This window comes from Vigna unguiculata, chloroplast (assembly GCF_004118075.2).
Source record: "Vigna unguiculata chloroplast, complete genome".
Taxonomy (NCBI): Eukaryota; Viridiplantae; Streptophyta; class Magnoliopsida; order Fabales; family Fabaceae; genus Vigna; species Vigna unguiculata.
The window spans coordinates 12,663-37,500 of record NC_018051.1 but is presented as its reverse complement, the minus strand read 5'-3'; the positions used below and the strand labels follow the sequence as shown (position 1 = coordinate 37,500).

Below are 24,838 nucleotides of genomic sequence, written 5' to 3'. Positions count from 1 at the left end.
ATAGATACCAGGACTTTGCAATATTTGATTGATTACTATTCTGTATATTCCATTTACTATAGAAGTTCCCAGAGAATTCATTAGAGGAATATTTCCAACAAAAATAGTTTGTTTTTGTATATCTCTACTACTTTTCCAAATTAATCCCGCGGATATATATAATTCAGCAGAATATGTAAGTGATTCATATACAGCATCTTTTTCGTTTATCAAGGGTTCTAATAATTGATATGTTTCGGCAAATAATTGAAATTCAATTTCTTGATCTGTATCCTCAATTTTTGGAAACTTAAAAAGCCCTTCTGTTAAGCCCCGATCAATGAACCTACAAAACCCTTCAAATTGTATCTGATTCAATCCAGGTAGTGTAGACATTTCTTCATTTCCACTCCCAAGCATTTTCAATTTCCCCGTGAATTTTATCGAAAAATATTCCACGATTTGCTGTCATGCTTCATCAAATCACATGAATCCATTTAGCAATACTGGAATTTCTATTCTTTATACTGAATTACATGAAATCTTACCTAATCCCGTGTATCAAATATTTATTAGTGGAAATACCTATTATGAAAAGAGGTGGAAATACCTATTATGAAAAGAGAAAGAAATAATAGAATTTTATACTCAACTTCGAAGGAATTTGCAACAAAACAAATAGATAGAATCGAAATTCTAATCTAAAAAAGGATTGGAAATTTCTACGGGCATTTCAAGATTTTTTTTAGGAATATAAAAAAATGCATTTCATTTCTATCATTATTATGATATTACATATTTAAATTCAATTGGATACAAAAAAAATCCATTCGAGATTGTCAAGAAAATAGATATTTTGAAGTGAAGTATTTTGGGGAGAATTGGGGAGAATATGATTAGAGTATGTAATGTGTAATGTAATAAGGCTTGTATTTTTGAAACATGCATATATTTAACTGCAGCTATAGATCTGTCTCTACCTTTATTGCAGTCATATTTTTTCAGGATAACAAACACATAACATGTTGTGTGAATTTTTACAAATTTTCTATTGAAAATTGTAAAAAAAGGATAAGCACGATAATTTATTGAAAATACCGTATAGTAATAGTATCGGTATTCTATATCTATATAGATATGGATAAGATACTCGATTAGATAATATCTGTGTAACAGATCAAATGGATATTCTAGGGTTTACATATATTGACAGTTGCTGTTATAATTGGAATGAACAAATTTTTTGAATAAAAAAAGCAATATTGATTGGTTATGTATCAATTTTTATTTTCTGATCTCATTCATAAAAAAACCATTTTCTTTTATATTCAAATATTCAAGAATAATTGATAAATGAATAGTTAACGGTTGCGATTTGTATCAAGATTTTTTTTCAATTTTTCAATAGAAAAGGGGGGAGTATTCTCAAAAACTTCATATCTAGATTTTTATTGGCGGCATGGCCGAGTGGTAAGGCGGGGGACTGCAAATCCTTTTTCCCCAGTTCAAATCCGGGTGTCGCCTGATTGATAAGAAACTTGAAATGAAAGATTATATTACTTTTTTTTATAAAACTTTTTTTCTAACAGAAGCAAGAAAGGAGTCTTGAGAATTGCGTTTGATTCTAAATTATAAGCATCAGTAGCTTTGTTTGTTCTAAAAAATGTTGTAAATTTTTTCGTCTCGGATTCAAGGAAAGATTCTAGTAGTGAAAAGGAATCAATAATTTTAGAAATGATAGTTCTTTCACTACACAACTATTGTAGTGTCTGTCTCCTGACTGGGTCTTTTATTAGATTGGATTAAGAATAAGTCGGATAGGAAATTCCATTTGTAGGGAGATAAAAGGCAGAAGAAAAACCTGCTATACAGACTAATTGAATTGAAAATGGATGAGTGCTTCCACATTTTATCAATATTCTTTATATAAATTAGATTGAATAGCTTTAATTTAGCTCATTTGCTTTCGTAATATTAAAAAAAAGTATTCTTTATATTTTCATATTCTATATTCTAATAAAATTAAAAAGTTTTGATTCTAAAATCGAATAAAAAAGAAAAAAAGTTTTTTTAGTTATTTTATAAAACGAATCGGGAGACATTTAAGGGATTATTTCAAATAGAAAGAAGAGTATAAGTATGCAAATGAATCTGTCTTGATTCTTTTTTTATGAAATCCTTAAGAATAAGAAAATGAGGGGATAAAAGAGAAATCTTATTATTCCCACCTGGTAGTAACATTCATTTACTTAGAACTTCCTATAATTTTTTTATGTTTCATGTTTTCCGATTTTACAAAAAATAAAAAAAAAAAACTTTGAAGATGTTCTAATAAATAGAATGAATTCTTGTTTTTCGTCGATGATGTTAGCCCAGAATCCTTTTTTTGACTCTGTAACAGCAATTCCACTATTATAGTATTTTTAGCGAATAATACAAAAAAGATAATAGAATAATCAATTTGAAAAAATAATGAAATAGTTCCTTCATATTTATAGAGATAGGAGACAAAATTTACATGGATATAGTAAGTATTGCTTGGGCTGCTTTAATGGTAGTTTTTTCATTTTCCCTTTCCCTCGTAGTATGGGGAAGAAGTGGACTATAGGGATACTAAAAATTGAGTTAAGGGATCCAAGTAACCTTGTTGTTTTCTACCTGAATTTTTGAATTTCGGAACTATTGAATGAAAATATTTCATTTAAACTAATACTAATTAATTGAGTTCAAATAGAAAATCTATCTTGGTTCTATTATATTCTAGTAGTGTAATGTATTCTATGTATCTTATAGGAATTGAAAATACTCTTTCAATCAAACAAATATTTGAATTATTCCCGTATTCCTATTTTGAGAAAATCAAGGGAATCAAAAAGAAGAAGAAATGGATTCCTATTCCAATACAATTTTTCTTAAAATTTCTATTTTCGATGAACTGACGCTTAACCTGGTTATATCTGGTTATATAGATATATAGATATATATATATATGGAAAATGGCGGACCGTGTAATCACCATTCCTGTTTTTTTACCCCCTTTTTGTTATAAGATACCGGAATTGTTTGTAAAAAAGAATCTGAAAAAAAAATTGGACGCAATTCTCAGATAGTAGAAATCAAATATATTTCTACTATCTGGATTACGCTAATTGTACGATCATTTTTTTAAATCATTCATAAAAATGAAGCAATCATATTTCAGTGAAATTAGTCACTTTTACTTACCGTTTTTACATAAATTATAAGTAAAAAAGCAGTAGGAACTAGAATAAACAGTGCAGTAGCAATAAATGCGAGAATATTTACTTCCATAATCTTTATTATGTTCTATTTCTCTTAAATTTCTAAAAAAAAATTCGGGATTTAATCCCATAGGAATGTTAAATCTTTCAACAGAAATGTTAAATCTTTCAACAATGGTATAAATTGGATTTCGATGATATCAAATCGGATCAATATCATGAATCACAAAATCTGAGCTATCAAATCAACTCATGAAATAGTATAACATAGAAAGATCTTTTATCCATACTAAAAAAAAAAAACATTTATTCTTGATGAAATTACAAAAGTCCTTTCCTTCCTTTTTCGGCGAAACAAATGAAAAAGCAGGGGGGAGCTCCAAATAAAATTTTGTTTATCAATTTGATTCCCTACAAATACACAAAAAAGGAATTTATTTTTTTGGATTGATATCCAACGGGATTGACGGGGCTCGAACCCGCAGCTTCCGCCTTGACAGGGCGGTGCTCTGACCAATTGAACTACAATCCCAGGGAAAGGGGTGTACTGTATAAATATTTTTACGGACCGTTTCTGTCAAACCTTTTCTTTTTCTATTTCGGATTCGAACCTTTTTGTTGTAAATGAAAAAAGCGCATTTTTTTATATATTGATATGTATATCGATATCCACTTTAGTGAGATCGACACAAATTACTCGTAATCCGTTTCTTATTCTTATTAAGAAATCGATTTGAAAATTGAATCAATGAAAAAAAAATATTTTTTTTCAATTTTTGTTTAGATTTTCTACTTACAGATCTTGACATGAATACAGATTATTAACAAGATTTGAATTTGTGGAAGGAAATATAGAATACAGAAAAAAAAGAAATAACCTTAGATATGTTTAATATGTTTATTCTTCCGTATCAGAGCACATCAGTCATTTCCAGAGAACTATCAATGGGTTATAGAATTTCATATTGGATCGGCAAATTCTTGGGCCGAGCTGGATTTGAACCAGCGTAGACATATTGCCAACGAATTTACAGTCCGTCCCCATTAACCGCTCGGGCATCGACCCAGCACAATAGGAAGAATACATTTAAGTTTTTATTTAAAATTCTTGATCAACTTCCTTTCGTAACACCCTACCCCCAGGGGAAGTCGAATCCCCGCTGCCTCCTTGAAAGAGAGATGTCCTGAACCACTAGACGATGGGGGCATACTTGCCCGACCGCCATTATACTACGTTCATAGTATGAATAGTTTTTTGCAATTGTCAATATAATGATAGGATTCGATAAAAAAAAATATTTTTCGCTCTTTCAGAATTCCATAGAAATTTTTTTATTCCAGTCATAATAAGAAAAAAAAGAAGTAATGTTCAAATAAAGAAAAAATTCTTAACAGGAATGATTCGTTTGTTGCAAAGGACGGGAGGTTAAAACTTCATTTCTATCATTTATTACTAATACTAAGGTTCGATAGGTAGATTTATATCTAATACTAAACCGGGAAAAAAACTTTGTAAAATCGAATTTTTCAATAAAAAAAATAAAAATTTGGTTTAGGGACAGAACATATTGAATCCATTTTATCAATGATTCGATTTTATCAATGTTTCGATGAAATATTTGAATTTGTGAGTACATTTATGTATCAATAAAAACAATTTAGTGTTCTGATTAGAATGACTTCAAGAATCCATTTTGAAATAATATATTCTTTTGATATTGATCAAATCCAATCTTAATCAATTCTTTTTTTTAACTATATTCTATTCACTAGGTAAATCCAATTTTTTGTTCTTTGATGAGTCATTATGCAAATAATAGATATTGATGTACATGTATTCTAATCCCATTTATATCATTATATTTATATAATTTATATAAATTGATAGAATAAGTATACACAGTAACAAATAGATGTACTAGTCATGCTAATTCCTTATTTAGGAATTGAAAGAAAAAGGGCCCTTTTAACTCAGTGGTAGAGTAACGCCATGGTAAGGCGTAAGTCATCGGTTCAAATCCGATAAGGGGCTTTTTACTTTTTTTTTTCAAAAGCAATAGTCTTTCTATTTGAAGGAAGAATAAAAAGATTCTTGCTATTTTGAAAAAGTTTCTATTTGTAATAAAAAAAGAAAGTAATCGTAGATTTTCATTAGAATAAAGTAAAGTAATAAAAATGAAAAAGTGTAAAATTCAATAATGGAAAAAGAAAAAAAAGTAAGTGGACCTAACCCGTTGAATTCTATTTATATCTACTATTCTGATATTCAAATTTGATAAAGATGAAATTCGAACAATTTTTTTTCTTTTTAAGACTTTTTTCGTTTAGACTCACTCCCTAAGAATCTCTTAATATTTCCAATTCAATCTTCTTGTTCCTGAACTAAAAAAAAAGGCTATGCCTTTTCTTTACTCAGAAGGGCCTTAATACCAATTTCAAGTTCCACCAAACAAGTTTTTTTTAAATAAAAATGAAACATATTTTTTTCCATAAATTTCTATTATTTCTATAAGATTCTATCTAATCTTATAGAAATAATAGAAAAATACATTAAATTATGTCTTCACATATCAAATAGTTTCTTTTCATATCGATGTGTACGATATTTTTCCAGCAATTAATATATATGAGACAAAAACTTTCATTTACAGTTTTTTCTTTTTATTATAGTATTTATTAAAAAAAATGAAATACTAAAGAAAAAAGAAAAAACTGTAAATGAAATAGAAATTTATAAAATCTATGATCCTACAGTAGTTTCCTAGACAAAATAGAAGTCAATTCACAACAAAAATGAAAGAATCAGTTTCTTTGATGAAAGGAGAGAAATATGTCTGAAGATCCGCTAGGTATAAGAAGTGAAACAGGGGATCATTTGTTTCTTGAACAGTTCTGAAAAAAAATTTCTATCGGATTTTGGAGTCATAGCAGATTTTATGATTGATGACTTGGAAGATTTTTAAGAATAGATAAGGAATAACCACATCGAGTTCATGGATTTGCCCTAGATATCAATAGACCCATAAATGATTTTTTATTCGAAACCGATTAGAAAACAAGGGAAAGTATACTTATATATTCTATATATATATAGAGAGAAATGAATAGAGATAAATGATCAAGGTCCGTCCCATCTCTGAAAATGCTCTATGAGGTGTTGGGAAATGGTTGAAGTAGTTGAATAGGAGGATCGCTATGACTATAGCTCTTGGTAAATTTACCAAAGATGAAAATGATTTATTTGATATTATGGATGACTGGTTGCGGAGGGACCGTTTCGTTTTTGTGGGTTGGTCCGGTCTATTACTCTTTCCTTGCGCCTATTTCGCCTTGGGGGGTTGGTTTACAGGTACGACCTTTGTAACTTCATGGTATACTCACGGCTTGGCAAGTTCTTATTTAGAAGGCTGCAACTTCTTAACCGCTGCAGTTTCCACTCCCGCTAATAGTTTAGCACACTCTTTGTTGTTACTGTGGGGTCCTGAAGCACAGGGAGATTTTACCCGTTGGTGTCAGTTAGGCGGTCTGTGGACTTTTGTTGCTCTCCACGGTGCTTTCGGATTAATAGGTTTCATGTTACGTCAATTTGAACTTGCTCGATCTGTTCAATTGCGACCTTATAATGCAATCGCATTCTCAGGTCCAATTGCTGTTTTTGTTTCTGTATTCCTTATTTATCCACTGGGTCAGTCTGGTTGGTTCTTTGCTCCAAGTTTTGGTGTAGCAGCTATATTTCGATTCATCCTCTTTTTCCAAGGATTTCATAATTGGACATTAAACCCATTTCATATGATGGGAGTTGCTGGTGTATTGGGCGCTGCACTACTATGCGCTATTCATGGTGCAACCGTAGAAAATACTTTATTTGAAGATGGTGATGGCGCAAATACATTCCGTGCTTTTAACCCAACCCAAGCTGAAGAAACTTATTCAATGGTTACTGCTAATCGCTTTTGGTCCCAAATCTTTGGGGTTGCTTTTTCCAATAAACGTTGGTTACATTTCTTTATGTTATTTGTACCAGTAACTGGTTTATGGATGAGTGCTCTTGGGGTAGTCGGTTTGGCCCTGAACCTACGTGCTTATGACTTCGTTTCTCAAGAAATCCGCGCAGCGGAAGATCCTGAATTTGAGACTTTCTACACAAAAAATATTCTCTTAAACGAAGGTATTCGTGCGTGGATGGCAGCTCAAGATCAGCCTCATGAAAACCTTATATTCCCTGAGGAGGTTCTACCACGTGGAAACGCTCTTTAATGGAACTTTAGCTTTAACTGGTCGTGACCAGGAAACTACCGGTTTCGCTTGGTGGGCCGGGAATGCCCGACTTATCAATTTATCTGGTAAACTATTAGGGGCCCATGTAGCCCATGCTGGATTAATAGTATTCTGGGCCGGAGCAATGAACCTTTTTGAAGTGGCTCATTTCGTACCCGAGAAGCCCATGTATGAACAAGGTTTAATTTTGCTTCCCCACCTAGCTACTCTAGGTTGGGGAGTAGGTCCTGGGGGGGAAGTTATAGACACTTTTCCATACTTTGTGTCTGGAGTACTTCACTTAATTTCCTCTGCAGTATTGGGCTTTGGCGGTATTTATCATGCACTTCTGGGACCTGAGACTCTTGAAGAATCTTTTCCGTTCTTCGGTTATGTATGGAAAGATAGAAATAAAATGACTACAATTTTGGGTATTCACTTAATCTTGTTAGGTATAGGTGCTTTTCTTCTAGTATTCAAGGCTCTTTATTTTGGAGGTATATATGATACATGGGCTCCGGGGGGGGGAGATGTAAGAAAAATAACCAATTTGACCCTTAGTCCAAGTATTCTATTTGGATATTTATTAAAATCGCCTTTTGGGGGCGAAGGGTGGATTGTTAGTGTGGACGATTTGGAAGATATTATTGGAGGGCATGTATGGTTGGGTTCCATTTGTATACTTGGTGGAATCTGGCATATCTTAACCAAACCCTTTGCATGGGCTCGGCGTGCACTTGTATGGTCTGGAGAAGCTTACTTATCTTATAGTTTAGGTGCTTTATCTGTTTTTGGTTTTATTGCTTGTTGCTTTGTCTGGTTTAATAATACCGCTTATCCTAGTGAGTTTTATGGGCCCACTGGTCCAGAAGCTTCTCAAGCTCAAGCATTTACTTTTCTAGTTAGAGACCAACGTCTTGGGGCTAATGTAGGATCTGCTCAAGGACCTACAGGTTTAGGTAAATATCTAATGCGTTCCCCGACTGGAGAAGTTATTTTTGGCGGAGAAACTATGCGTTTTTGGGATTTGCGTGCTCCTTGGTTAGAACCTCTAAGGGGTCCTAATGGTTTAGACTTGAGTAGACTGAAAAAAGATATACAGCCTTGGCAAGAACGTCGTTCTGCGGAATATATGACTCATGCTCCTTTAGGTTCATTAAATTCCGTGGGTGGCGTAGCTACAGAGATTAATGCAGTCAATTATGTTTCTCCTAGAAGTTGGTTAGCTACTTCTCATTTTGTTCTAGGATTCTTTCTATTTGTAGGCCATTTATGGCACGCGGGAAGAGCTCGCGCAGCTGCCGCAGGATTTGAAAAAGGAATTGATCGCGATTTTGAACCTGTTCTTTCCATGACTCCTCTTAATTGAGACGTGAGATCCAATGAAGTAGAAATCCCTTTATTTATTTACTATAAATATTTGGTTGAGTAGAACGAGTCTTAAAGAAGAATTTATTTTCCTATTTTCTTAGTTTCTCTCGAATCTTTTTTTCGGGAATAGCCCAGTCCGAAAAAAAGATTCGAGAGAAACTAAGAAAAGAAACAAATCTATTCATCGAGCAAAAGGAGAGAGAGGGATTCGAACCCTCGATAGTTCTTTGTTTCAAACTATACCGGTTTTCAAGACCGGGGCTATCAACCACTCAGCCATCTCTCCAAAAGCTAATATATATATTTTTTTATCTTTATTCCACTGAGTAGACCATGAGTATATGAATTGATATTCTTTCTATTATCTATCCATAGGAAAGATATTCAATGTGAATTTATTGGTTTAGTTTTCTATCGGTATGTATAGAGGTGCAAAATCCAGCATGCCCCTTTTTGTGAAGTAAAAAAACTATCCTCGATCCAAGCCTCAAAAGGGTTGATAATAAGCAAAATCAATGAATTCATGATAAAACCCTTCTGCGTTTTTCCATTTACAATTTTTTTCAATTAATATTAAAAAAGGCATCAAGGGGTTGAGGGATCAAATGGTAAAGTTCTTTTGTTGGTAAATTGGAGGATTAGAAACATGACTATTGCTTTCCAATTAGCTGTTTTTGCATTAATTGCTATTTCATTTATTTTATTGATTAGTGTACCTGTTGTATTTGCTTCTCCTGAAGGTTGGTCAAATAACAAAAATGTTCTATTTTCCGGTACATCATTATGGATTGGATTAGTGTTTCTAGTGGGTATTCTTAATTCTCTCATTTCTTGAAGTTCTTTTTATTCTAGATTAAAAATGAAATGACCCCTCCCTCAGAATTCTTTCGGATTGTCAGGCATAAAGGGAATAGATCAGTTCCTAAAAAAAAAAGAAAACTATAACACATTACATTATAAGGGGGAGTAACCTTCTTCTATTGAAAAAATCTTATATCTTATACTTATATGGTGGTACATTGTGAAACTAAAAGAAATAAAATAGAAAAAATGAAATATAAAAATTTGAAATGAATTTGAATATTCTATTCATATCATATTAATATGAATAGAATATTCAAATTCAATACTATAAATCTATTTATACGTCGTCTAGTATTGAATAATATAGAATATCTATCTGTATCTCTATCTAGAGAAATCTCATTTTTTATTATTTATTAATAGGAACTTACTTTTTTCTTAAAAAAGTAAATAAAAATACTTGATAGAATGAGAATTTCAATTCAATTATATAGATATATAGAAAAAAACAATCTATAATAATAGAAATGGAATAATAGAAATGGGAATTATTGATAAAAATGAATAGTATTAAAATATTTTATTTTGGAGACAAGAGACAATATCTATTATATACATTTCTTTTGAATTATCCCTAATAGAATATCAGGCCCATCTCTGTACAAATAGAATCGCATATCAAGTACAATGAAAACGCGGATATAGTCGAATGGTAAAATTTCTCTTTGCCAAGGAGAAGACGCGGGTTCGATTCCCGCTATCCGCCCTATGTATTTAATAGTCATAGTTTGAAAAATGCCATAGAATTGACTGCGTATAATGCCCTTCTTGAAACCTTGTTTTTATAAAATTCAAAAAGTTGCGGAGACGGGATTTGAACCCGTAACCTCAAGGTTATGAGCCTTGCGAGCTACCAAGTTGCTCTACTCCGCGATAAAGAAAAGAATTGATAACTAATGAAAAAAAAAGATTGAATGCGTCCCTTTACCATATCTATATAAATAGAATAAACCATTTATACATAACGGTAAAGGGACCCTCCTACGATCGCTGATAATAAAATGAAAAAAATGAAGATAATTTCCTTACCAACTGGATCTTGTTGCACCCGGCAAGAAACATGCATGAACCATTTCCCGAAGTATGTGTCCAGATAATCCAAAGTCTCGATAATTAGCTCTCGGTCTTCCGGTCGAAAAACAACGTCGATGAAGACGTATAGGTGCACTATTACGCGGTAGTGATTCTAATTTTCCATGAATTTCCCATTTCTCACTTAACGACGGAACTTTGCTTATTTCTTTTTTTGAGGATCGGCGAATCAAATGATATTTCTGTTCCAATTTTTGTCTCTTCTTTTCCCTCTGAATAACACTTTTCCTTGCCATAATGGTTAATTTGCTATTAGCATCAATGATAGAAGTCGGATCCTAGATGTATAAGTGGCTTCTCTTCCCTATAGAAGGAAATGAGATTCTTGCCAGATATATATATAATAAAGAATTCAATTAACCGAATTTGCCCGATGTAGAGGCAATTAAGAAGGCTGCATAAGTAAATATATAACCTACGGAAAAGTGGGCTAGTCCAACCAATCTTGCTTGCACAATGGAAAGAGCCACTGGTTTATCTCTCCATCGAATCAAATTAGCCAAAGGTGTACGTTCATGAGCCCATGCCAAAGTTTCAATCAATTCCTGCCAATATCCGCGCCAAGAAATTAAGAACATAAATCCAGTAGCCCAAACAAGATGTCCAAACAAGAACATCCATGCCCAGACTGATAAACTATTCATACCAAAAGGGTTATATCCATTGATAAGTTGTGAAGAGTTCAACCATAGATAATCTCTTAACCATCCCATCAAATAGGTAGAAGATTCATTAAACTGTGAAATATTACCCTGCCATAGTGTAATGTGTTTCCAATGCCAATAAAAAGTAACCCATCCAATGGTATTTAACATCCAGAAAACTGCCAAATAAAATGCGTCCCAAGCGGAAATATCACAAGTTCCGCCTCGTCCCGGGCCATCACAAGGAAAACTATAACCAAAATCTTTTTTATCAGGCATTAACTTAGAACCACGCGCATCCAAAGCACCTTTTACTAAAATCAAAGTAGTTGTATGTAAACCAAGAGCAATAGCATGATGAACCAAGAAGTCTCCAGGCCCTATTGTTAAGAATAGAGAATTACTATTCTCATTTACAGCGTTTAACCAACCAGGCAACCATATGCTTCGTCCCGCATTGAACGCCGGACTGTTCGTTGAAGATAAAAGTATATCGAACCCATAGGAAGTTTTACCATGAGCAGATTGTATCCATTGGGCAAATATAGGTTCAATCAAAATTTGTTTCTCCGGAGTACCAAAAGCAAGCATGACATCGTTATGGACATAAAGTCCCAGAGTATGGAACCCCAGAAAGAGGCTAGCCCAACTTAAGTGGGATATGATAGCTTCTTTATGGTCTAACATTCTTGCCAAGACATTATCTTGATTCTGCTCTGGATTATAATCTCTAATAAAAAAGATAGCTCCATGAGCAAAAGCCCCTGTCATAATGAAGCCTGCTATATATTGATGATGAGTATATAAGGCAGCTTGAGTAGTAAAGTCTTGCGCTATAAACGCATAAGCAGGTAAAGAGTACATGTGTTGTGCTACCAAGGAAGTAATAACCCCTAAAGAGGCTAGAGCAAGACCTAATTGAAAATGAATTGAATTATTGATTGTGTCATAAAGACCCTTATGCCCACGCCCCAATCTACCCCCCGGAGGAGTATGTGCTTCTAAAAGATCTTTAATACTGTGACCAATCCCGAAATTAGTTCTATACATATGGCCAGCAACTAGAAAAATAAACGCAATAGCCAAATGATGGTGTGCAATATCAGTTAACCATAAACTTTGAGTTTGCGGATGAAATCCTCCGAGAAGTGTTAGAATAGCAGTTCCTGCTCCTTGAGGGGTACCAAATATATGATTATTGGAATCTGGGTTTTGAGCATAAAGATTCCACTGACCTGTAAAAAATGGACCTAATCCCTCGGGGTGCGGCAAGATATCTAATAAATTGTTCCATCGAACGGATTCCCCCCTGGACCCCGGAATAGCAACATGAACTAAATGCCCTGTCCAAGCCAAGGAACTTACTCCGAATAGTCCTGACAAATGATGATTGAGGCGGGATTCGGCATTTTTAAACCACGAAACACTCGGTTTCCATTTTGGTTGTAGGTGTAACCAACCTGCTATTAAAGATATAATAGAAAGTATTAATAGAAAAATAGCTCCAGTATAAAGATCCCCATTAGTACGTAAACCGATTGTATACCACCACTGATAAACACCAGAATAGGCTATATTAACAGGACCTAGAGCACCCCCTCGAGTAAAAGCTTCTACAGCTGGTTGACCAAAATGAGGATCCCAAATTGCATGAGCAATAGGTCTTACATGTAAAGGATCCTGTACCCATGTCTCAAAATTACCTTGCCAAGCTACATGAAAGAGATTCCCGGAAGTCCACAGAAAAATGATTGCTAATTGCCCGAAATGAGAAGCAAAAATATTCTGATAAAGACGTTCCTCAGTAATATCATCATGACTTTCGAAGTCATGTGCGGTAGCAATACCAAACCAAATACGACGAGTAGTGGGGTCTTGAGCTAAGCCTTGACTAAAGCTTGGAAATCTTAATGCCATAATGATTTTCAAATCCTCCTAGCTATTATCCTACTGCAATAATTCTTGCTAAGAAGAATGCCCATGTTGTGGCAATTCCACCTAGAAGGTAATGTGTTACTCCTACAGCACGTCCTTGTACAATGCTCAAGGCTCTGGGCTGAGTAGCAGGAGCAACTTTTAATTTATTATGAGCCCAAACAATGGATTCAATAAGTTCTTGCCAATAACCACGCCCGCTGAATAGAAACATTAAACTAAAAGCCCATACAAAATGTGCACCCAAGAAAAAAAGACCATATGCAGATAATGAAGAACCATAAGACTGAATTACCTGGGATGCCTGCGCCCATAAGAAATCACGAAGCCACCCATTAATGGTAATGGAACTCTGCGCAAAATTTCCTCCTGTGATATGAGTTACTATCCCTTGATCACTTATACTACCCCAAACATCTGACTGCATTTTCCAACTGAAATGGAATATAACTACGGAAATTGAATTGTACATCCAAAATAGTCCTAAGAAGACATGATCCCAAGCGGATACTTGGCATGTCCCCCCTCTTCCAGGTCCATCACAAGGGAAACGAAAACCTAGATTTGCTTTATCCGGTATCAATCGTGAACTACGAGCAAATAGAACACCCTTTAAGAGTATCAATACTGTTACATGAATTGTAAATGCATGAATATGATGGACCAAAAAATCCGCAGTTCCTAAAGGAATAGGTAACAAAGCAACTTTACCGCCCACTGCTACTAAATTTTCACCTCCCCAAGTCAAACTGGTACTTGTTGCTGCACCTGGGGCTGTTGTGCCAGGTGCTAAAGCGTGGGTATTTTGTATCCATTGAGCAAAGATCGGCTGTAATTGTATAGCAGTATCTGAAAACATATCTTGAGGGCGCCCTAATGCGCTCATGGTATCATTATGAATATACAAACCAAAACTGTGAAAACCTAAAAAGATACATACCCAGTTAAGATGTGATATGATTGAATCACGATGTCTAAGGACACGATCTAATAGATCGTTGTATCGAATAGTCGGATCATAATCTCTTACCATAAAAATCGCTGCATGCGCAGCAGCACCGACTATGAGAAATCCACCAATCCACATGTGATGTGTAAACAATGACAGTTGTGTACCATAGTCAGTAGCTAGGTATGGATAAGGAGGCATAGAATACATATGGTGAGCTACAACAATGGTCAAAGAGCCTAACATAGCTAGATTAATAGATAATTGAGCATGCCATGACGTTGTTAGAATCTCATATATACCTTTATGACCCTGGCCTGTAAATGGACCTTTATGTGCCTCTAAAATGTCTTTTATATTGTGACCAATACCCCAGTTGGTCCTATACATGTGACCCGCTATCAAGAAAAGAATTGCAATAGCTAAATGATGGTGTATAATATCGGTCAGCCATAAACCTCCAGTTACTGGATCTAATCCTCCACGAAAAGTAAGAAATTCTCCGTATTTTGACCAATTCAAGGTAAAAAATGGGGTTGCTCCCTCGGAAAAACTCGGATAAAGTTGAGCCAAAAGATCCCGATTTAGGATAAATTCATGAGGAAGTGGTATCTCTTTGGGATCTACTGCAGCATTTAGAAATTGGTTAATCGGTAAAGATACATGTATTTGATGTCCTGCCCAAGAAAGAGACCCCAACCCTAGGAGCCCTGTCAAATGGTGATTCAACATAGATTCTACATCTTGGAACCAAGCCAATTTTGGAGCAGCTTTGTGATAATGAAACCAACCAGCAAAAAGCATTAAGGCTGCAAAGACCAATGCACCAATTGCAGTACAATAGAGTTGTAATTCATTAGTTATTCCAGATGCTCTCCAAATCTGAAAAAAACCAGAGGTTATTTGTATTCCTCGGAACCCCCCCCCTACATCACCATTCAATATTTCTTGACCCACTATTGGCCAAACCACCTGAGCACTAGGCCTAATGTGAGTAGGATCACTTAACCATGCCTCATAATTGGAAAAACGAGCACCATGAAAATACATGCCACTCAGCCAAAGAAAGATGATAGAGAGTTGGCCAAAATGCGCACTAAAAACTTTTCGGGAAATCTCCTCTAAATCATTAGTATGGCTATCAAAATCATGAGCGTCAGCATGTAGGTTCCAGATCCAAGTAGTAGTATCTGGTCCCTTAGCTATTGTTCTTGAGAAATGACCAGGTTTTGCCCATTCCTCAAAAGAAGTTTTTATAGGATCCCTATCTACCAAAATTTTAACTTCTGGTTCCGGTGAACGAATAATCATTGAGTCCTCCTCTTTCCAGACAACACATACAAAGAGACCTGCCAACATAAAACAGAATTAGTGAACTTATTAGAGATGTTTCTATTGAGTTTTGTTCTCTCCTATCTCTCATGTATTGGATATCTTAGTCAATTTCATTTCTTTAGTTTTTCACTAGAACAATTATGATCTCGAAGTCAATTCGGGGCAAGTGTTCGAATCTATTATGACATAAGAGTGGGGCGCTCAATGGACCTCTTTTAATCTTCTAAGACCTTTTTTGTAACTCTGAATGGAAGTTCAATAATTTTTCGTGCAGCCTACTAATCAAATGTATTCAGATTTTATTCTATTCCTTAGATTTTATTTTTTTTCTAGATAAAGTATTAGTATGTACTCTATTTCAAATTGAGCAGGCATTAGCATTCATTATTAGGCAATATACCTATATTTTATTTCTTTTTTTGAAGGTCTCTTTTCTTAATTTGATTGAATATTAGTTTAAATAACAGAAAAAAGGGGAAAATTATCTACTGTATCCACATCTCGTTTATTTCTATGAAATACTAGAAAAAATCGAACAAAATTAGATTAGAAGGGATATATTGAAATTCTGGGATTGGTCGTTCCTATAGAAATGATTTTTTAATTTCATAGGGACAAGAAACAAGAATTTATAACAATAGATATTTATCTATCTATATCTTTATATAGATAGATAAAAATATAAGAAAAAAAGAAACAGAGTGTTTTTATTCAAAACGCCCTGTGATCTTCAACCAATTCTGTGCTGCAATATAATTACCGGGGGTAAGAGCTATAGCTTGTTTCCAATATTCAGCGGCTTGATTAAACCAAGACTCCGCAACTTCTGAGTCTCCCTGTCGAATGGCCTGTTCTCCTCGGTCGAAATAGGTGAATCAATTCCTTTCCTTAGAACCGTACTTGAGAATTTCCTGACTCATACGGCTCAGTAGTCAATTCTTTTTTTGTTCTATTATCTTGAAGTTAACTAAAAGAAAAAAAGAAATTATTAATATGAGTTTCAAACTTTCATTTTTACTAATAAATAAAGAATTTCATCTTTTTTTTATTTTAGTTTTATCTTTTCTCCTACCTTCAGAAAAGGGAAGAAATCATTGGCATTAACGCCCTAATTCTAATTTTCTGAAAGGTAACTATCTCGATTTTATATATCATATACAAAAATATATGATAGATTCATTTCTATAGAATCTTGGTAAAAGTTTTTTCTTTCTTATCTTCTAAGTTCTTATAAGTAAAGAGAAAAGACTTTCTATCTTTGGGATTTGATACTACACCGCTGCTCAAAATATCAGGGGATCCACTTTATTACATAAGTGGATTCCTGACTTCTTTATTTATCATGAGATAAGGAAGCAGTTTTTATTATAATTATATCGATTGAAAACCGTGTTAATTGATCCTTACGATGCTTCCTTTATCAATTAGATCTTTTATCCATAGAAAAAGAGGGTATCTAGACATATCGATTTCTTCATATTTTTACTTCTATGAAGTTTCTTTGCTACAGCTGATAAAAATCGTTGTTTTGAACGATATATATATGTAGAAAGCCTTTATTATTTATAATTATTTCTATTTATAGATTTATTATATTAAAATTTGTGGATTTGCTTGTTCTTTTCTTTTTTCTTTCTATAGTGGAGATAGTCGCACGTAATGACAGATCACGGCCATATTATTAAAAGCTTGGGGTAAAAATGGGTTTCGTTCGAGCGCCCGAAAATAATATTCCAAAGCTTTAGTATGTTCTCCGTTACTTGTGTGAATAAGGCCTATGTTATAAAGTATATAACTTCGATCATAGGGATCAATTTCCAGTCGCATAGCCTCATAATAATTCTGTAAAGCTTCTGCATAATTTCCTTCAGATTGAGCTGACATCCGTTACGGTCGTCATTCGGTTCAAAGAATCTCCGCTCCAGAACTGTACGTGAGATTTTCATCTCATACGGCTCCCCCCTTATGTGTGTAATGAGAAAAATCCATCAAATCAAAAAATATTCCAGTATTCTCATTCTCAACTGAACAGAGCTAGTGTTTTTACAATAAATCTCTAGCCAACCTTCCTGTCAAAAATTATTTCTTAACATTAAGTATGTAGGTACTTGATAAAAAAACAAGAACTTCAACAATTTCTTTGTCCTCTACGCTGCTTAATTTCCTGGAATTAGTCACCTCAATAATCTTCGATGGTTCTATGGGTATCCAAAATATGAACGAGATGGATATTTATTGTCCCAACCATTCCCCAATCTCGATAAGCCATAGATATAGATAGATACAAAGTTTTCGTGTCCTTGATTCCCAAGCGTAGTGCTTCTTTCCCAATGTTGCCTGTAATTTGGGGTTGACCTAACCCCATAATTATAGGTATAACCTTTCGCTTAATACTAGAAACCTAAAATTCAAGCATATAAGGCTTCATTCATCGAGGATACACGACAGAAGGAATTAATCCTTTTATTTACAAATTTCACCTTCAACACGCGTGGGTTTTTTCCATTCCATTTTTTTTTTACCGTAAATACGGTAAAAAAAAATGGAATCAAATCACACCATCTCTGTAATAAGTGAATGCCCTTTTTTCTCCTGAAGTTGTCGGAATTATTCGTAATAAGATATTGGCTACAATTGAAAAGGTCTTATCAATAAAATTTTCATTTATCCGAGATCTAGGCATAGGTAGAAATCCATTCTATAATTTAATTAATCATGGTGTGAGAAATCAATCCCACAAATAAAGGAATTGTATAATACAGTGCGAAATAACGTAAAAATGAACTCATCAATAAAATTTGTTTATCCTAAGACCTTGTAGGAGGTTTTTTTTTAATTTTACTTTGTATTTTGATAGTTTGAATAGGTTTTATGCATTTATGAAAAATAGGACTGATTCACTATTCAACATTCAACCGGTTTCTGGGCATCATTATATAGGAGAGATGGCCGAGTGGTTCAAGGCGTAGCATTGGAACTGCTATGTAGGCTTTTTGTTTACCGGGGGTTCGAATCCCTCTCTTTCCGAATCTTTACCAAATTGATCAAAATTACTCATCCCAATGCATACCATTATTTCAAATTTGTTTGTTGATATGGACAACTTTCTATTCCTCATTTTTCGGTAATACAAAAAATAGTGGATAACGGGTGGGCAAGGAATAAAAATTTTCGCATATCCATGTATATGATATATGAATAGCAGAAAATCCTCGTAAAAAAAACTCTTGTTATTTTAGTTAAGTTTAAGTTTGACGAGAATAATATTCTACAACCAGTAATTCATTTATTTTCAAACCAACCCATTTATTATCTATTATTTGATTAATTAAACCTTTATATTGGAAAGGGTGAACAGTCAAATGATTTGGCAATTTCTCATGGGGGGCTGAATCAAGATAATTTTGAATCAGAGTTTTTGATTTTTGTTCATCCTTTGCTGTAATAATATCTTGAGGTTTGCAACGATAACTTGGTATATCCACTATACGACCATTAACTAAAACATGTCTATGGTTTATAAATTGGCGGGCTTGAGGAATAGTCGCAGCCATACCCAATCGAAAAAGTATGTTATCCAAGCGCATTTCAAGTAGTTGTAATAAAACCTGACCAGTTGATCCTTTAGCTTTTCCGGAGATACGAACGTATTTAAGCAATTGTCGTTCTGTAAGACCATAATGAAAACGCAATTTTTGTTTTTCTTCTAAACGAATACGATATTGAGATTTTTTACTGAAGCGCAATTGATTTCGAAATTCGTTTTTGACTGTTGGCCTTTTACTAGTAAGTCCTGGTAAATATCCTAGACGACGTATTTTTTTGAAACGAGGTCCTCTGTAACGTGACATAAAAACTCCTTTTTTAAAATGAAAAATCTTATAAATCGAAATGAAAACTAAACGAAATGAAAAATATTATAGAATTCTAAATGAAGCGAAATCTACTAAAGTTTTATAGTACAAAGAAGAATTAGATGAATTTTATCAATATCCGAATTTATTGTATATAAAAGAATACAAAAAAGTAGGTTAATTTCTTGATTTCTTCCGCAGAGATCGAACTCTCCCAATTTTTTATTTCTAAAAAAGATATTATCAATTATGTAAAAAACAAATAGAGAAAAGCCGGTTATCGGATTCGAACCGATGACCATCGCATTACAAATGCGATGCTCTAACCTCTGAGCTAAACCGGCTAACGTAAACGAAATATACATATGCAGAAGAATTGAATGGGATCTTAGTTATAAATTTTTAGTTATTTATAATAAAATTAAAATGAATACAAACATAAAAAATATAGAAAGAAAATATAGAAAATAAAACCCAATTTTTATTATTTCTATTATTTATTTTATATGTTAGTCCATAACATAAAGTAAAATGCAAGATAAGAATTAATATTATATTCTAATGAATATTATATTAATATAATTTATTGAATTTATTTTGATCTAATATTCTAGATATATATTATTAATTTGATTTCTTTCAAAAAGATTCTTTATTAGTACTTAAAGTAAATTTGAATAAATATAAATTTTAGGAAATATATATATATTTTAGTAAATAGTAAGGAATTCCATATTTCTAAGTAAATGTCTAATTCTATATGAAATTAAAAGAATGGTTTTTTCTAGCCACTAGATTCGTTTTAGTTATATCAATTGTATATGAATAAATGGATTGTTTATTTTCTTTTTATTTCAGCAAAAAAAAAAAAAAACAAAAAGAATCGACCATTCGAGTATTCTAAATTGTATGAAAAAATAAGATAAGGAGGTACATAGAAGATAAGTAGATATGTGGTCTATATCTGTGTATATTGAATTGTTAATGTATAGATATTAGAATTAGTTCTGATTCAAACAAATAAAGGTATCCAATATAGATGAAATCCAATCTATAAAATTGGAGAAAAGAAAAGGGTTTTTAATATTTAATATAATAATATGTATTTAATGAATTCAAAAGTTCCCGCATAATTCTCATAATAGAAATGAAAAAAAAGCATTCTATTATAATCAGATTCAAATATAAAAAAAAGATGGGGATATGGCGAAATTGGTAGACGCTACGGACTTAATTGGATTGAGTTTTGGTATGGAAACTTACCAAGTAATAATTTTCAAATTCAGAGAAACCCTGGAATTCACAATGGGCAATCCTGAGCCAAATCCTGTTTTCTGAAAACAAAGAAAAATTAAGAAAGTTATAATAAAAAAGGGATAGGTGCAGAGACTCTATGGAAGCTGTTCTAACAAACGAAATTGACGACTGTTTTTATTATATTAGTCAAAGAATCCTTTCACCAAAATTACAGGAATGGATCACTGAAATACTCTTTCAATTTGTTACTTTTTATTTATTTTATTAATGAAGATCGATTTGTGATAAAAATATTCACAAATGAAAAATGTGAATCAAATCAATTCGAAGTTGAAGAAACGATGGAATATTTATTGATGAAATTATTCACTTCATCATAATCGGATAAAACCCTTGAAGAACTGATAAATCAGATGAGAATAAAGATAGAGTCCTATTTTACATGTCAATACCGACAACAATGAAATTGAAAGTAAGAGGAAAATCCGTCGACTTAAGAAATCATGAGGGTTCAAGTCCCTCTATCCCCAAAAAGCCTGTTTCATTTTCGAATTTTTTTCCTATATCCTCTCTATCTTTAAGTCCTTATTTATGTGTTTTATTCGATTTCTTATTTCCCAACTAAATTGGAATTTGGATTTTCATCAATTTCCTATCTATCATAATTTTCTTATCTATCATAATGACAAGGGACTAGTTTTGGAATAGATATAGATATATATGTGAAACACATATAATTTTTTTGAATGAGAAATGTCTAAATTAATATCTTATTTTTGAGCAACGAATTTTCATATGCGTAATTAACGATTAACAATCCAAAATAATTATAACTACGGAAACTAACTTACAAACTTTTTTTTACTTAGTTGATATAGATTCATTAACATACATTTTAAAAATCTTTTAAAATCAAAGTATTAAGCTTCAAGAATGGTCGGGATAGCTCAGTTGGTAGAGCAGAGGACTGAAAATCCTCGTGTCACCAGTTCAAATCTGGTTCCTGACACAAGATTCTGATACATAACATATTTCTTTTATCTATTTAGGTATCTGTAGATATATTTTTCCTAGATGATTAAAGAATAGATGCATTTTTTAGGTATATTCCCTTATCTATTAGTATCTATATATATATATATATATATATAGATAATGAATTCTTTATCTATTTTTTTTTCTGCGATAAAAAAAAGGTTTCTATTTCCATAATATTCGAGTGGTTTAATTAGTTGGTTAAAAGACCTAAAAGTCGAAGTTCTGGGGTGGAGTGAGAATATTAAGAATTCATCTTAGAAGGATTACCAAAATAGAATCGAGCCCTTTTTAAACCCTATCATTATTCATTCTATTATTTCTAAATTTTGTGATTTCTCACCTAAAAATATCTGAATGCGACTTCTATTACTCTGTCTGATTTAATGTGAATCAATTATTTTGTCTGATCTATAAGAGAATGTACTTCTATTCTTTGAATATCTGGGGTTGCAGAAATTTGGATTAGTTTCTTATTTTTATCATTTAGTGAGCATCTTGTATTTCATAAAAATTTGGAGCGATATAATCTTTACGCAAAGGCCATCCTATCCAATTTTCGGGCATTAAAATACGTCTTAGACGCGGATGACTATCATAAGAGATTCCCAACATATCATAAGATTCCTTTTCTTGAAAATCCGCACTTTTCCAAACCCAAAAAATTGAAGGAATTCTGGGATTTTTTCTTGATACAAATATTTTTATGCATACCTCTTCAGGTTGATTTATACCATACTCTATTCTTGTAAAATGATATACACTAGCTAAGAGTCCTCCGGGTGCTACATCATAGGCACATTGAGAACGTAGATAATTGTAACCATATACATATAAAATGACAGCAATGGAATGCCAATCCTCGGGCTTTATTTGTAAAGTCTCTATTCCTAGGTAATCGAAACCCAAGGATCTATGAATTAATCCATGTTTGACTAGCCAAGAAGACAAACGACCTTGCATTTTTTGCTTCTCCTAAATTTTTTTTATGTATTTGGTATTAGTATTTTCTATTTACATTACGATGAAATTTTGAAAAAAGGAATTGCTTTTTATTATTGTACTTTAAAAAAATGTGTCAGACGATATCTCTGAAGTAGATGGCGGTTGATAGAAAAATTCTTGACCATAATTGCCAGTATAAGTACTGTATCCAACATGAAACTTATGGTTGGTGGTAAAACATCTATTCTCTCGTTGAAAACTCATTGGATCTTCATATATTTCTCGAGATATTTTCTTACGAAGTTTTGTTATAGCATCTATAATGGCCTCCGGTTTAGGTGGACAGCCCGGCAAATATACATCTACAGGAATTAGCTTATCTACGCCTCGAACAGTACTATAAGAATCGGTACTAAACATCCCCCCCGTAATTGTACAGGCTCCCATAGCAATAACATATTTAGGTTCGGGCATTTGTTCATATAATCGAACTAAAGAAGGGGCCATTTTCATAGTTACAGTGCCCGCTGTTAAAATTAGGTCCGCCTGCCTAGGACTCGATCGTGGTACTAGTCCATAACGATCAAAATCAAATCGTGATCCTATTAATGAAGCAAATTCAATGAAGCAACAACTCGTACCATAAAGAAGCGGCCATAAACTGGATAATCTTGACCAATTTGAAAAATCATTTAATGTCGTTGAAATAACTGAATTTTGGGTTGTTTGATCAAGTAAGGGAAACTCAATGGAATTCATAATTGTCTCAATATTTTTTTTCTAATTGTCTAAATAGTCAAGAATTAAGACCATTCTAATGCCCCCTTTCGCCATGCATAAACTGAACCAACAATTAGGATAAGCACGAATAAGAAAGCTTCTAAAAATACGGATACCCCTAATACATCGAAACTCATTGCCCATGGATAAAGAAAAACCGTTTCAACATCAAAAACAACAAAAATGAGAGCAAACATATAATAACGGATTCGAAATTGTAACCAAGCATCGCCTATTGGTTCTATTCCGGATTCATAACTAGAAAGTTTTTCAGGTCCCTTGCTAATGGGGGCTAAAATTCCAGAAATTAGAAATGCCAAAATAGGAATCAAACTTGATATTATTAGAAATGCCCAAAAAATATCATATTCGTAAAGAAGAAACATAAAAGTACTCCTCTGAATGTAGAAAATATACCGAATTCATTTTCATTTTTAGTTGAAAGTCTCCATTTTTTTAGACTAGCTTAATATACTAATATGAATATTATTTTATCGAATATGAATATGTTCGAATAGAAATTTACAAATTGTTTTTCTTTTTTAGTACTAGTCTTAGTAATGAGATCTATTCGATCCAAAATAGTATTAATATTATTAGTATCTGTAGGAATATTAGGGCTATACGGACTCGAACCGTAGACCTTCTCGGTAAAACAGATCAAACTAATTATTATCTAAATGATTTAAATTGTTTTCAAAACCCAACATGCATTTTTTTTTGTCATTGAGCTTTTTCATTAACTGATAAAACTATTAGTTAGTCCACCATCTTTTTTTTTACAGTAAAGAATAAAGAGATGATTCCCTATGCTCTTCTTTTTTATTTGTATAACAATCAAAGAGCACTACCAAAGTGTTTCAAAGAAGGATTATCTTGACGTAGGTCTGCTTCTGGCCTAGATCAACTTAAGTTAAATGGACTCTTTATCCACCTACTAAAATTAAAATAGAAGATAAGAAATGACACTTCATACACCTTAAAGTTCATAAGATAGGAAGAAAAGATAATCTTTTTTAGGTCCCTATACCCTTTATTTTTAGCATTGACGAGAAATGGGTATTCACCTTATCAATATCTCAAATCAATTATGGATTCGATTTTATGGCTAAACCCTTTGCTTTGTCAGGCTAGTGTTCTCTTGTTTTGTTCATTAAACTGAAAATGGAGTAAGACACGGATTTCTTACTATAAGATAAACTTTTTGAATTACAAGATGAACTCCTCTGAAAAAAAACATTGGCGCTCGTGTAAACGAGGTGCTCTACCTAACTGAGCTACAGCCCTTGTGTTTTTGAT

General features: G+C 33.0%; 14 protein-coding genes and 13 non-coding genes across 27 annotated transcripts in view; 11 read left to right on the top strand and 16 right to left on the bottom strand. All coding sequences in view use genetic code 11, as the record gives it.

Moving 5' to 3' along the window:
• rpoB (RNA polymerase beta subunit) overlaps nt 1–399 on the bottom strand; it is a 3,213-nt gene extending 2,814 nt beyond the window's left edge. Inside the window, exon 1 of the mRNA in view lies at nt 1–399. This exon is cut by the window's left edge and continues 2,814 nt beyond it. Within this exon, the coding sequence (YP_006460343.1) occupies nt 1–399 (399 nt within the window).
• Nucleotides 400–1,432: 1,033 nt separating this feature from the next.
• trnC-GCA lies at nt 1,433–1,512 on the top strand. Its single transcript has one exon. It is a non-coding gene; the product is annotated as a tRNA-Cys (tRNA).
• A 985-nt stretch (nt 1,513–2,497) lies between these two features.
• Nucleotides 2,498–2,587, top strand: petN (cytochrome b6/f complex subunit VIII). The gene has a single exon. It carries the CDS (start codon nt 2,498–2,500, stop codon nt 2,585–2,587), a length of 90 nt encoding a protein of 29 aa, YP_006460342.1.
• Nucleotides 2,588–3,186: 599 nt separating this feature from the next.
• Nucleotides 3,187–3,291, bottom strand: psbM (photosystem II protein M). The gene has a single exon. It carries the CDS (start codon nt 3,289–3,291, stop codon nt 3,187–3,189), a length of 105 nt encoding a protein of 34 aa, YP_006460341.1.
• Nucleotides 3,292–3,679: 388 nt separating this feature from the next.
• On the bottom strand, nt 3,680–3,753 carry trnD-GUC. The gene has a single exon. It is a non-coding gene; the product is annotated as a tRNA-Asp (tRNA).
• A 450-nt stretch (nt 3,754–4,203) lies between these two features.
• trnY-GUA lies at nt 4,204–4,287 on the bottom strand. Its single transcript has one exon. It is a non-coding gene; the product is annotated as a tRNA-Tyr (tRNA).
• Nucleotides 4,288–4,355: 68 nt separating this feature from the next.
• trnE-UUC lies at nt 4,356–4,428 on the bottom strand. Its single transcript has one exon. It is a non-coding gene; the product is annotated as a tRNA-Glu (tRNA).
• A 753-nt stretch (nt 4,429–5,181) lies between these two features.
• On the top strand, nt 5,182–5,253 carry trnT-GGU. Its single transcript has one exon. It is a non-coding gene; the product is annotated as a tRNA-Thr (tRNA).
• trnM-CAU lies at nt 5,188–5,246 on the top strand. Its single transcript has one exon. It is a non-coding gene; the product is annotated as a tRNA-Met (tRNA).
• Nucleotides 5,254–6,416: 1,163 nt separating the features above from the next.
• psbD (photosystem II protein D2) lies at nt 6,417–7,478 on the top strand. The gene has a single exon. It carries the CDS (start codon nt 6,417–6,419, stop codon nt 7,476–7,478), a length of 1,062 nt encoding a protein of 353 aa, YP_006460340.1.
• Nucleotides 7,426–8,847, top strand: psbC (photosystem II CP43 chlorophyll apoprotein). The gene has a single exon. The coding sequence runs from the start codon at nt 7,426–7,428 to the stop codon at nt 8,845–8,847; it is 1,422 nt and encodes a 473-aa protein (YP_006460339.1).
• Nucleotides 8,848–9,495: 648 nt separating this feature from the next.
• On the top strand, nt 9,496–9,684 carry psbZ (photosystem II protein Z). Its single transcript has one exon. The coding sequence runs from the start codon at nt 9,496–9,498 to the stop codon at nt 9,682–9,684; it is 189 nt and encodes a 62-aa protein (YP_006460338.1).
• Nucleotides 9,685–10,348: 664 nt separating this feature from the next.
• On the top strand, nt 10,349–10,419 carry trnG-UCC. Its single transcript has one exon. It is a non-coding gene; the product is annotated as a tRNA-Gly (tRNA).
• A 93-nt stretch (nt 10,420–10,512) lies between these two features.
• Nucleotides 10,513–10,586, bottom strand: trnfM-CAU. Its single transcript has one exon. It is a non-coding gene; the product is annotated as a tRNA-Met (tRNA).
• Nucleotides 10,587–10,738: 152 nt separating this feature from the next.
• rps14 (ribosomal protein S14) lies at nt 10,739–11,041 on the bottom strand. Its single transcript has one exon. The coding sequence runs from the start codon at nt 11,039–11,041 to the stop codon at nt 10,739–10,741; it is 303 nt and encodes a 100-aa protein (YP_006460337.1).
• Nucleotides 11,042–11,161: 120 nt separating this feature from the next.
• Nucleotides 11,162–13,366, bottom strand: psaB (photosystem I P700 apoprotein A2). Its single transcript has one exon. It carries the CDS (start codon nt 13,364–13,366, stop codon nt 11,162–11,164), a length of 2,205 nt encoding a protein of 734 aa, YP_006460336.1.
• A 25-nt stretch (nt 13,367–13,391) lies between these two features.
• On the bottom strand, nt 13,392–15,644 carry psaA (photosystem I P700 apoprotein A1). The gene has a single exon. The coding sequence runs from the start codon at nt 15,642–15,644 to the stop codon at nt 13,392–13,394; it is 2,253 nt and encodes a 750-aa protein (YP_006460335.1).
• Nucleotides 15,645–16,375: 731 nt separating this feature from the next.
• Nucleotides 16,376–18,351, bottom strand: ycf3 (hypothetical chloroplast RF34). Its single transcript has 3 exons — nt 18,223–18,351; nt 17,325–17,552; nt 16,376–16,528 (listed from the first exon to the last, which is right to left on the bottom strand). Exons 1-3 carry the CDS (start codon nt 18,349–18,351, stop codon nt 16,376–16,378), a joined length of 510 nt encoding a protein of 169 aa, YP_006460334.1.
• Nucleotides 18,352–18,607: 256 nt separating this feature from the next.
• On the top strand, nt 18,608–18,695 carry trnS-GGA. Its single transcript has one exon. It is a non-coding gene; the product is annotated as a tRNA-Ser (tRNA).
• Nucleotides 18,696–18,913: 218 nt separating this feature from the next.
• On the bottom strand, nt 18,914–19,519 carry rps4 (ribosomal protein S4). Its single transcript has one exon. It carries the CDS (start codon nt 19,517–19,519, stop codon nt 18,914–18,916), a length of 606 nt encoding a protein of 201 aa, YP_006460333.1.
• A 274-nt stretch (nt 19,520–19,793) lies between these two features.
• trnT-UGU lies at nt 19,794–19,866 on the bottom strand. The gene has a single exon. It is a non-coding gene; the product is annotated as a tRNA-Thr (tRNA).
• Nucleotides 19,867–20,719: 853 nt separating this feature from the next.
• trnL-UAA lies at nt 20,720–21,309 on the top strand. The gene is made up of 2 exons: nt 20,720–20,756; nt 21,260–21,309. It is a non-coding gene; the product is annotated as a tRNA-Leu (tRNA).
• Nucleotides 21,310–21,715: 406 nt separating this feature from the next.
• On the top strand, nt 21,716–21,788 carry trnF-GAA. Its single transcript has one exon. It is a non-coding gene; the product is annotated as a tRNA-Phe (tRNA).
• Nucleotides 21,789–22,300: 512 nt separating this feature from the next.
• On the bottom strand, nt 22,301–22,777 carry ndhJ (NADH-plastoquinone oxidoreductase subunit J). The gene has a single exon. It carries the CDS (start codon nt 22,775–22,777, stop codon nt 22,301–22,303), a length of 477 nt encoding a protein of 158 aa, YP_006460332.1.
• A 102-nt stretch (nt 22,778–22,879) lies between these two features.
• Nucleotides 22,880–23,518, bottom strand: ndhK (NADH-plastoquinone oxidoreductase subunit K). The gene has a single exon. The coding sequence runs from the start codon at nt 23,516–23,518 to the stop codon at nt 22,880–22,882; it is 639 nt and encodes a 212-aa protein (YP_006460331.1).
• Nucleotides 23,519–23,562: 44 nt separating this feature from the next.
• ndhC (NADH-plastoquinone oxidoreductase subunit 3) lies at nt 23,563–23,925 on the bottom strand. The gene has a single exon. It carries the CDS (start codon nt 23,923–23,925, stop codon nt 23,563–23,565), a length of 363 nt encoding a protein of 120 aa, YP_006460330.1.
• Nucleotides 23,926–24,154: 229 nt separating this feature from the next.
• Nucleotides 24,155–24,826, bottom strand: trnV-UAC. Its single transcript has 2 exons — nt 24,789–24,826; nt 24,155–24,191 (listed from the first exon to the last, which is right to left on the bottom strand). It is a non-coding gene; the product is annotated as a tRNA-Val (tRNA).
• Nucleotides 24,827–24,838: the final 12 nt, after the last annotated feature.